Raw genomic sequence first — 12,160 nt, forward strand, 5'->3', positions numbered from 1 at the left:
AAAATGTTCTTATGAAAGCATATTTTCTAAAGAATCTACAGGTATCTAAGCTTACAAGGAAGGAAAGAATATCTGTAGAGAGACCAAAAGGTGTAAAGCCAGGAAAAGATTTACGCACACTCGGAGACAGGCCATGCAGATGAGGGTTAGACGATGCCACTCTCAGCTGCTGACTTAGTTCCGCAGGTGGCACAGGTTACTGTCACCTCGAAGAGATACCAGGTGGCCCATTAATTTCAAGGGTGGCTCCAAGGGATCTGGCCGCACTGTTTCCATGAAAGTCAGGAGAGAGCGAGGCCACCTGTCCTTTGCTCCTCAGAAAGTCACATCCTGTAAATCCAGTTACTTCCAAAGTAGCCCCACATGAGCACAGATTTCTGAAGCATAATTTGTGACATTTTCCAAATGCCCACCCCTAGGAATTTACTTAAAATAAAAAGGGACTGGATACATGTGCACACATAAATAAAAAGGACTGCTAATTTTAATTTCCACTGGAATAAAGAAAATATGAATGCTTTAGTCACTGAGGATAGTTAATGAAATTATTTACATATCCACTTAATGGGCTATTCTGCAGCCATAAAACTGATAGCCCAGCAGTACATTTACTGACAAAGAACATCCCAGCATATCGTTAAATAGGAGAATAAGAAAAGGGCATGTTAGGACGATCCATTTCCGTTAACTATGCTCATTTATACGAATAATTCCATTACCTGGAAAGATATACTGACAGTTAACAGTGGCTTCTCAAGGTAATGAGATTTCAGAACACATGAATTGCTACTCTATTTATAAGTGTGTTTTCTAATTTGTATACAATGACAATGTGTTAACGATGTTGTTAAAATTGTTAAAAACACCCTAGCTGGTTTGGCTCAGTGGATAGAGCTCCAGCCTGCAGACTGAAGGGTCCCAGGTTCAATTCCGGTCAAGGGCACATGCCCGGGTTGCAGGCTCAAACCCCAGTAGGGGGCGTGCAGGAGGCAGCCAATCAATGATTCTCTTTCATCACTGATGTTTCTCTCTCTCTCTCTCTCTCTCTCTCTCTCTCTCTCTCTCTCTCTCTCTCTCTCTCATCTCTGAAATCAATAAGAATATATATTTTAAAAATTATTAAAAATAATAACCTCAAAGGCAACATGGTTAAAGCCCGAGGAATGAGACAGAAGCTTGGTGTTTTCCAAATCAATCTAGTGTTTTTTCCTGCAAAATTATGATTTCTGAGTCTCCTGGACACTGGAAGGTTCACTAGGAATAGGAAATGCTAAGCTACAACACACAGGTAGGCTTTGGGGTTGATGGACAGGTGTCTATATTCCTTAAGGCTGATACATAATTGCAAAAGAGAAACAGATTCTATATCAGGCTTTGTACATATTTTAAAACATAATTTAGTAACTGTCTCCTGAACCTGCAAAAATACATACGACCATCTGATTTCTTTAATTTCCACTGGTGACGTAAACTCAAGCAAACATGCAAAGACTGTTAAAGTATCCATTTCATTCAGTTTTTCTCTTGAAAGGCAAAATATAAAGATTTATCCCACTTATGCAAATGCCCTTTTTCCCTTTTCCTGTAACTATCATGGCTTGACTACTATGAAGAAAAAAAAATATGGAAAATTAAGAAATACTAAACTTCTTCCTTTTAGGTCAAGAGGTAAATAAGCTTTTTATTATGGCTGCATATACATTCTACAATTATGGGCCTGCAAATTAAAGCAATTTTGAGAACTGAACTGAAATTTCAATAACTCTTCTTCATTCATCATTATCACCACTTATTTGCTTAATCATGTTCTCTACCCTACAAGATGCACTTTAAAAGTATATACTGGTTAAATTTACATTCATATTATTCTGGTTTTCTGGTATCAGGACATATTCAAATGTATGTTCACACATTTTGCTCATGCTAAATTATATTGGCTTATAAATTTAGCTGGGTGTGGGGAGTGAAATAGTGGGAAAGTATTCAGTGTAATGCAGTGAACATTAGCCCAACTGGGCTGTGAGCTTAAATAATGCTCTTTATGATGATAAAAGTTGAAAGATCTTAAATTCTATCACAATAAAAGTATCCACCTAAGATATCCCAACACAATAAAATTGGCTCTAACCTATAAATATTCAAAAAACAATGGGGGAAAACAACAAAAAAATAATTTGGGCCATTCTTTAGAATGTGATAGCAGTAGGGTATAAAAGATATCTTCACTAAAATATACTTCAAACTATCTCAGGTTAAATATGGATATCATATTTTTATTTGTGATTTGCATTATTTCATAAAAGGTCGAGACTGTAAATATATCAAAATAGTCATGTAAAAAGATTCCTGGCTTAAAATGTTCTGGATTCCATGGGTTTTGATAATTACTAAAAAAGCTGCTAAGAAATTGAACTAAATCTACACTAATAAAAGAGAAAAATGGTAATTCGCGTACGGCGATACCTTTTTCATTGGCTAATCAGGGCTTTATGCAAATTAACTGCCAACTAAGATTGGCAGTTAACTGCCAACTAAGATTGGCAGTTAACTGCCAACTAAGATTGGCAGTTAACTGCCAACAAGATGGCGGCTAATTTGCATATGTAGGCACAATGCAGGGAGGCGAAAGGGAAAGCAGGAAGAAGCCCCCTGCCACTGACAGTGATCAGAAACCCAGGGGGGAGCTAAGAGCTGGGGGGCAGGGCAAAGGCGGCCCTGGGGCCGCCTTTGCCCTGCCCCCCAGCCATGATCGGAGAATCAGGCACCTTTGCCGCCCTGGCCAGTGATAGCAGGAAGTAGGGGTGGAGCCAGCGATGGGAGCTGGGCACGGTCGAAGCTGGCAGTCCCAGGAGCTAGGGGTCCCTTGCCTGGGCCTAAAGCGAAGCCCACGATCGCAGCGCCCCCCGCTGCCCCTGCAGGTCCCCGCTGCCCGGGCCGGACGCCTAGGCCAGAGGCGTTAGGCCTGGGCAGGGGCGGAGCCTGCAACCGCGGGGAGCTGGGGGTCCCCTACCCAGGCCTGACACCTCTGCCGGAGGCCTCAGGCCTGGTCAAGGGGCCGATCCGGTGATTGGTGATCGGAGGGTGATGAGGGTCAACTCCTCTGGCTGAGGCATCAGGCCTGGGTGGGGGGCGGAGCCGGGGATTGGGGGGATATGATGGTCCCCTTGCCCAGGCCTGAAGCCTGGGTCAGAGGCGTCAGGCTTGGGCGGGGGGTGGAGCAAGCGATCAGAGGGAGATGGGGGTCCCCTGCCCAGGCATGATTCCTGGGCCAGAGGCCTCAGGCCTGGGCGGGGGCCAGAGCCAGTGATCGGGGGGAGATGGGGGTCCCCTGTCCAAGCCTGACACCTCTGGCGGAGGCGTCAGGCCTGGGCAAGGGGCCGATCAGGCGATCGGAGGGTGATGGGGGTCAACGCCTGAGGGCTCCCAGTATGTGAGAGGGGGCAGGCTGGGCTGAGGGACACTCCCCCCTCCCCACACACACACACACACAGTGCACGAATTTCGTGCACCGGGCCCCTAGTTTGTATATAAAACTAGAAGCCCGGTGCATGAAATTCATGCATGGGGGGGAGGGGGTGTCCTTCAATCTGGCCTGTGCCCTCAAGTGATGTCTGACTGCCGGTTTAGGCCCGATGCCTGCGCAATCCGGGACGCTGCATGCACCAGTGACCATACTTCTCATACAGGTGAAAGGCATCTTGCTGTTGTATGGGCAGCTACATTTTTTTGCCCTGATTATAAAAAGCAGTACATAACATGATCCTTCTGAGGCAGTAGTACCATTTTCCCCATCTTATGGGTGGAAAAACTGAAGCAGAGAGAAGTTAAGCAATTGGCTTTGTCACACAGTTATAAGTGTCAGAATCAGGGCTGACTACAAAATGTGCAAGCTGGAGTCCATGCATGTCATCCCTGCATCATCCTGTTTTGTTTTTTTTTCAGTGTTAGAGTAGCCTTGCCAGGTTTTAATTTTTAAATCTAAGAGACTGTTCCCAATATATGAGGTAGGGTCTCTAGGCCTGATTGGCGATCAGGGTCGATCTGTGGGGTGACCGGCAGGCAGGATGACCGGGGGGGGGACCCCCCCACTGGCACTTGCCTTGGCTGGCAGCCTGGCACCACCCGCTCACTGGCTCTTCCCTCTGGCACCCCCCCGCCCCCCCTCCCCCCCTGCCACCACTCCCACCCCGCCCTCCCCGCCGCCACCGGTCGCCTCCCTCTTGTGGGGCAGACCCACAATGCAGGAGCCGCCCCCAACTGGGGGCGGCTCCTGCATTGAGCATCTGCCAACTGGTGGTCAGTGCGCGTCATAGCGACCTGTCATTCTGCCATTTGGTTGATTTGCATATTAGAGTTTTATTATATAAAGTGTCTTAGTCAAAGACTCAAAACATGTTTACCGGCAAGCAAAGTTTTAGAGATTCTTCAGGGAAATTCTATGAGGCATTAAATTACTCAGTGGTAATCACAAATTATGCTAGGATCATACTTAAAAATAATCATTGGGAGGCATGTAATGTGCTATAAAACAAACAGTTAAGGGATGGTAATTCTTTTGGAAATATGCTAGCATTAAAACATAGAAGGAATCAGGTCATAGATATTTTTTCAAAACACTTTTAAAGAAGGAGAAATGGAAAAGTCTTGTAATTATTGCTAAATTTCTTAGTTAACACCCCACTTGAAAGCTGTGGAAATCTGTTTTTAAAATTTTCCAAATTCAAAACTATGTTTCAAGACCAGTTTTATGAACTGGTTCTGAAAAGTTTCATGATCTCTACAGTGGCCACACAATGTAGTAAATCACTAAAAAGTTTCTAGCTTATATTTTTTAAGAGAGACTATGCCTTTTATAAAGTTTTGAAGTACTATTTTAAGCAAAAATGCTAACGTGGATGAGAAATGTAACAATTATTTAACAGGAAAGACCATTCCTAGGGCTCAATAAAACATAGGTAAATGCAAAAAATAATAATAATAATAAAATAAAAAACCCATCTTTCTAATGCCTTTCACGTGGGCTCGAGTGGAATCTTCAGTTTGGTCGAATAAATCCCTGACAGCTCCCAGCTCCCTGAATGCTCCTGCAGCATCCCTCCTTCAACACTGTGAGGCAAGGAGTGTGTCTGGGGAACTGAGGGAGTTTTCTTGGCTTGGCTCTTTGGCCTTTCATCTGTTGCATCTCTTCTACTCTGCATAAATCATAAAGCTCCCTAAACTGGTCATTAACCTTCTCATCACATCCATCCTTCTGGGAGAGCATGCCGTGACAAAGCTCTGACAAGACAACGGGTGGCTCCGGGGGGTAGTTCAGACCTCCCAGGTGAGGGGGTGGCCGGCCTCCCCCGGGACCTTTGCCCAGAAACATGCTATCACACACGCACACTTTCCCTGCCAAGTGGCCTGGCCCTGACGGATGGATTGCCTTGTAAATTCACTTACTGCCAGTTCACTCAACCTCTTAACTCCGGGGCTTACCCTGGAGGCCAAATTTGCCTCCAGATTTGTCAAGTCTTGAGACACAGGTCTGAAGAAAAAAGCAATAATGAACAGTGCAATTTAGAAGGGGGAAAAGGCAGCCGCATTTCCAGGCCCCCCCCGGTCTATTCTGTCTCACTTCATCTTTTACCTTGGCTGTCGTCACATTAATATGGAGCATATCCGTCCTCTCCTGGGGGTTGAGAAAATTAAGAAAGGCAGTTAATTCCTAAATGTGAGCCATCTGCCTGTGAGGAAGCTGACGAAGGATATTGTCTCAGCAGCGCCTGGCACAAGTCGTCCGTGGTCATGAAGACGGTGTACGTGAGGAGGAAGTCATCAAGGAGGGTTTCTGCAAAGAAAGAAACACAAGCACGCGGTAAGCAAAGCAGTGACGAGGAGGACAACGGAACATGACAAATGCTGGAGGTGGGAGGGGCTAGGAGGGAGCATTTTAGCCACAAAAGAGATTATTTATTAAAGTTAAGATTTTTAAAACTCCTCACACAAAATGCTTCAAGTGGTGTGAAATTTTTATTGCAAGACTCTAAACATACAACTTTTGTCAGCTTTCCCCCCCCTAAAACAGTATTTATATTTGTGGGTAAAGGTGTTATGGAAAACCAATGCATAAATCATGTGCTTTTAGAATAAAATTTTACAGTATTTCTGAGGTATACACTCCAGTCTTACAGGGAATGAAGCTGAGTGTTCTAATAAATGAAGCTTTCTAAAGCCATTCTCCTCAGTCGAGGGCAAGAACAACAGTCATAAAACCCAGAGGACATGTATCGGGTTCCAAGGGCATTCACCTTATCTCTCAAATGTATCTGTTAGAAGCTGGGAAAGTGGCGAGTGATTTTCTTATTGCTGTGAAGACAGACAGAGCTGAGTCCTCACTCCGTCCCAGTTCCTCTCCTACCTCCTTAACCAACAAGAATGGGCTCCATTTTCATCGCCTCTTTGCCTTGGGAGTTCTCTGAAAAGTCCAGCAAACACTGAATGCGGAACTGCTGACCTGGCAAATGTGACCTCGAAGGTAACGTCCAAATGACAGAGAAGATTATATGCAGAATACAAAGTAGAGCTTCTGCCCTAAGTCTTTATCCAATCTCCTTAACTTCAGATTCATTTTACTATACAATTTCACTTGACATTCTGGACATCAACTTTTTAGTTATTTGAAACAGTAATAACTTATACGAAAGGTGGGCTTGGCGTGTACTCCAGAGTACCTGTGTTTTCCAAAGTCTAGCCACTAAAGACGTGGAGACAGAAACAACTGCCCAGGACAGAACTTTATAGATGCATGTTGGCGACTGGAACAATTTCAGAACCTTTAGAAACAACCAGTACCATTCACTTTAAACGTCGTTCAAAGCAGAACAACAAGGCTATGTTTAGGAACACAGCACTCTGGTGAAAGAGGTGGTGGATGCCATCCACAGTCCTATGGCAGCTGCAGGGCTCGATGTATGTCTATGGTCTGCTTATGTTGCAGAATGTCAACGATAACCCTGACCCACACAAATGGTAATGCTCAACAACAACATAAGAAGGGAACTTTTTCAACTGTATTTATTTATTTCAGGTAACAATATTCCTTTTTCAAGAATAAACTTGACAAATGGCATCTAAAATGTGAAACAAGCCTACACTTAGAATGTATCTCACTGTAACATGTTGTAGATAGTCACTGGTCTAACTTACTTTATGGCAAAAGCCAGTTCCCAAGCAGATGTGCCTGGGCCTTGCCGAGCATGGATTAAGTCCAGTACGAGAAGACCGTGGGAATGTGTCTGGGTGGACGATTTAATGTGAGGGGAGAGGCCCAGCCTGCATGCAGAGGAGAGCCAGGGACTTCCTACTGGAACCCCTGTTTACAAGAGTCTTACATCTGCACAAAAAGGCAGGGGAAGCTTCATTCGGAGATCTGCCCCCAAAGTCGTTAACCTGGCAGCAAAAATGTACCACTGGTCACCCTAATAAAAAAATGTGGAGTAAACCTTTGAAACTTTATATGTCTTTCATTAAGGTTTTTAAATAGTTTAAAGTCAAACGATGGCATACTGTCTGAATCCCTGGGATATTTTAAAGAGGAATGCTCGCCCAGAACATTTTTCTGTATTAAATATAATTGATGAAAATCCTCAACTTCTCTTGTCTGATTAGAAATTGAAAAACATTTTTTTGTTGTTGCATTCAATGGTAGATACAGGCAGCAGGGACGAGAGAGAGCCCAGAATCTGCCTCAGATTGGAGCCAACGACATACAGAAACCACTGGGTGATGGAGCTGAAAACCTTACCCTGCCAGCATTTCAAATGCTTGATATTCAGGTTCAGGCTCTTTGGGGGTGATCTTACACTTAACTAATTTAATGAGATTGGAAGGATTCTCTAATCAAGATTTACTCCATTAGGAGCTGAGATGAAGAACACCATTAACTTTGACATAACCAGTCTTTCCTTTCTGGAACAGCCTTAGGTAATGAGCTGAGCGACTGTGAGTCTGGTTGGATGCTGGCAAAACAACCTGACATTCGGTTCAATTAATCAGCTCACATATGACAATATTTTGTTAAGGGCTTTGACCCAGAAATGCTTATTTCCCCAAAGTTACTACCATATTAAATATTCAAGGCATTTGCCTAATTATCTCTCTGCCATAGAAATATTAATGAAATAAGAACAATAAGGCTACATAAAAACATCTCCAGCTAAAATCCTAATGAATAGAATAGCTAAAAATCGTAAAGAATAGAACAAATTCGCAATAGTCTTGAATCTCTAATTAGCATATTGTTCTGAAATTTTTCTACATATAAAGAGCTTTCCTTTATTCTTTTTCAGCACTGGTATTTTTTTTTTTTTTTTTTTGCTGCACATGAAAGTAATTGAGTGATATAATCAAAATGACACACTTCAAGTAAAAGTGCATTTTATAATAGCCATGCTTCAAAAAAGGCTGTCCCATTGGTACTTAAAGATATTTTTAGAACCACAATAGCTATATAAATGATCCCCTGAAGACTATTAGAAAACAATAGCCATTTAGAAAGACTAGAAAATCCATTGGCATCCACATTAACTCTATAATTATCTATTACATTCTATAGCGCTTAATTAATAGTAATTTAAGACCAGGCAAAAAAGCACCTTTGTGTATAAAAGCATCTTTCATTAAAACAAATTCCTAGTTGCCATATGCACTAACATTCTTATAAAAAGATGTATTCACTTTGATTTCTAACTCTGTGAATATCTAGGTATCAATATACAAAAAAACTTTTCTTTAAAATTCTATTCATTAAATCAATCACTTAATCTAATTCCAAGTTCTTGGCTCATCAGTGAAAAAACTTTTTGGCCATTCTATTGGGAATACCCTCTATTCAAAAATAAAAGATTATTTTTTAGAGGCTTTTTAAAATACAGGAAGTACTCTTACAGTCAAAAAGTAACATGCTAATGGCAATCAAAACTGGAAGGCAGCCTGGCCGGCATTGCTCAGTGGTTGAGCGTCGACCTATGAGCCAGGAGGTGGTCACTATTTGATTCCTGGTAAGGGCACATGCCTGGGTTGAGGGCTGGATCCCCAGTAGGGGGAGTGTGGGAGGCAGCCAATGATTCTCTCTCATCATTGATGTTTCTATCTCTCTCTCCCTCCCTCTTCTCCTCTGAAAGGAAATAGAATTGCAGTTTTAAGTACTGTGTAACCTGAAATAAAATACATCAATGTGTATTCAAAACTAGAGCCTTGGTAGGAGTTCTAAAATTCATGTCTGTAATTAGCCCCAATGACGTTAATACAGGGCTCTTCCTAGCATCTGTTTTCATTTTAAGGCATAAGAATTGGTTGTTTTTATTTGGTTTTACTTGAATGTATTTTTCTTTTATATATAAATTAAAATATCTTCTCAGTCTCATTTTGAGTGTATCAAGCACTAATAATTTCCATTTTATTTCTGAAAACACAAGCGTCTCTAGAGCCTCCTGGACGTGTCTCATGGAGGAAAAGTAACTGGTTTGGTACAGACCCTTTTTGTAATCAAAGTATAGAGAAGCTGTCCTAAATGTTTCCAAAAGGTCTAAGCTTAATGCTTCTCTCTCTCTCTCTCTCTCTCTCTCTCTCTCTCTCTCTCTCTCTCTGGTAAAAAAAGGAAAAAAACACACATAAAAACAAACCTTGAAGACTAAAAATCACAAGGAGTATAGGGTTACTTAGGAGCAATTAGAGAAAACTACTTCAGTTATTTTTCAACACTCAGAAGCAAAATGCACTTCAATAATGAAACCACTCATCTGTTAAAGTGAATTACCAAATGAAAAGAATTTTGACAGACAACTGCCTATAGTGGCCATTTAATCTAAATAAGGTAATGTGAATATTCGACACTTCTGTACTAACTCATATTCCCTAACGTACCGCTAGCAGTTCTGTGTCACCTGTATTTCTACCTCAGATGCAATGGAATGTCAGGCACTCTAAAATATGTTCTACTTAACCTTTATTTCAAGGAGACAAGAAAAGCTTTGTACTTGAAAGGGCCCATTTCTGGCCCTGGAATGTCACAACTTACCATTATTTTTTGAGGAGCAGTGCCAACATGTACCATGTAATTTGATAAGCACACTCACACACGCGCACACGCACACACAAACTTTCATGCTCATGTTTGAATCGCAGGTTAAAGCCACGCTTCTTTCTCAGTGCCTTGGTCCACAGAACAGCTGTGAAACAGCCGTGGAAGGGACCACGTGGTATAACTAAGAAGTAAAGCTGGGAAAGTAGGTTGGAATAAATTCCGAGAGGGACTTGGAGCACCAGACTAAGGAGGCTGGGGCACCTTCTACAGGAACAGGGGAGATTCTCAAAATGAGGCGTGACAAGAAACACAGATGATGCCTGCTGCATCAGGGAGGTCAGACTGGATAAGGGATAAGCATGCGTTTACTTTCAAACACCTTGAGCTTGAGTTCCATGGGTTTAAGTGAAGCTATTGAGCAAAAACCTCAGAGATGAGAGCTTGCTAAAGAGGGCTGGGTGCCTGTGGGCGCTACTGTAGAAGGGTGGCTGAGAACATGAATTCTCACACAGTCCTGGAAAGGGGTCAGCAGGGGGCTGAGGGTTGAGCTGGGTTGTATGTTTACATTTGGGCAATAGTAAGAGAAAGATGAGTTAAGGAAGGGGAAAGAGAAGAGAGGCATAGGAGAATTGGGAGATACAAATGTAATAGAAGCCAACAAGAAAGAAGGATTAGAAAAGAGAGCAGATTTTAAGTGTCAAAAAAGTGGCTGGAAGAAAGTTTATGAGCCTGGGCATTCAAAGGCCGTTGGATCTGGTGTGTGGATGGTCCCTGGTCTGATGGCTTTAGAGCAATGCCGCTGAGTAAATGGTAGGGGCATACTCTTGTTAGACTGAAAGGAATAAAGGCTATTCTGATAATCAGCTCTCACACCATCTATCACACTGTTTTCCCCCAAAGACTCCTACTGCAGTTGTGCAGCTCACTGATTAGTAACAGCAGTTGCTCTCACAAATGAGGCAGGAGGAAAAATTTCTTCATGATCAATGCAAGTATCATTTTATTTAACAGAATAGATTGGAACATGGGAATCGTCATGGGTATGTGGCCTTCAATACAATCTGCCAGCATCTACCAACAAAAATTAATATCCGGTTGTGAGATTCACTCAGTTGAACATAATTGACCTCTCTGGGTTGCTCCATCTGCATGATTAATATCACATAACACATTCTTATGATATAGACAGTGTTCTTAAGAGCTGGCCAATTAAACATCCTAAAACTTGATGTAATAAGTAAAAAAATAATTTAAACATTAAACCTTAAATTAGAAGTCTGGGTCATGGTTATTTCAAACAATAACTCTAATACTATTTGAATCAACTTAGAACCAGGTATGATATTTTATCTCCCAAGCACCAAGAAGAATCTCTGCTATCAGCTTTCTTTCAAAACTAGAAATATATCACAGTTCTGAAAGTTCCCCACTCCCCCCCGATTGTTGTAATCATTAGCACTGAGTTTCAGAGAAGGAAATTTTTATTTATTTTTGTTTCTGGTTAACAGAAATTCTAGGGATACTAGAGAGACGTTATTTTCTTCAAGGTTTAGCAACTGACAATTTTAAAGCTAAGAATCAGCACAATAGCTAGATATATTAAAGATAACAAGATATTGCACAAATGTACTAATTTAAAGTAAATGCAACTAAACACAACTAATGCTCTTTCTAAACAATCTGGTGCAAGATCTTCCACATGCTGAAAGCTTCCAATACAGGGAAATTTAGTGTATTTCCTATGCTTCAAAGTATCTATGGGGGAAATATTTCAACCAGTTGCTGATGGCAGGCGCGCTTTTGTGTTCTGATTTCCAGAACAGTCATTGGAGTCTCCATCAATAACACCTAGCTGCCTCCTTTCTCACACAGGTGGAAGGGAGCCGTGGTTTAGGGTCACAAAGAAAGGTGTGGCCCCACCGAAAACCTATTAGCTACGGTTGAGCACTGTGCTCTCTGTTCTGAAGAAGACAAAGTTGTAAGATACAGTCTCGGTGAGGGCATGTGCCGGGGAGGTAGGGGGGGCCGGGGGGAGGTCAATGGAGAAAAAAAAGGAGACATATGTACCACTATTTGTAATACTTCGAAAGAAAG

At 42.1% G+C, this 12,160-nt stretch overlaps 1 protein-coding gene across 1 annotated transcript in view; it reads right to left on the minus strand.

Moving 5' to 3' along the window:
• Window positions 1–12,160, minus strand: part of RAPGEF5 (Rap guanine nucleotide exchange factor 5) — a 199,741-nt gene that overhangs the window by 41,756 nt on the left and 145,825 nt on the right. Inside the window, exon 12 of the mRNA XM_081102021.1 lies at window positions 5,752–5,830. Within this exon, the coding sequence (XP_080958147.1) occupies window positions 5,752–5,830 (79 nt within the window). The remainder of the gene's footprint in view (window positions 1–5,751; window positions 5,831–12,160) is intronic.

The sequence above is a fragment of the Myotis nattereri genome, assembly GCF_964212035.1.
Source record: "Myotis nattereri genome assembly, chromosome: 11".
NCBI classification, from domain to species: Eukaryota; Metazoa; Chordata; class Mammalia; order Chiroptera; family Vespertilionidae; genus Myotis; species Myotis nattereri.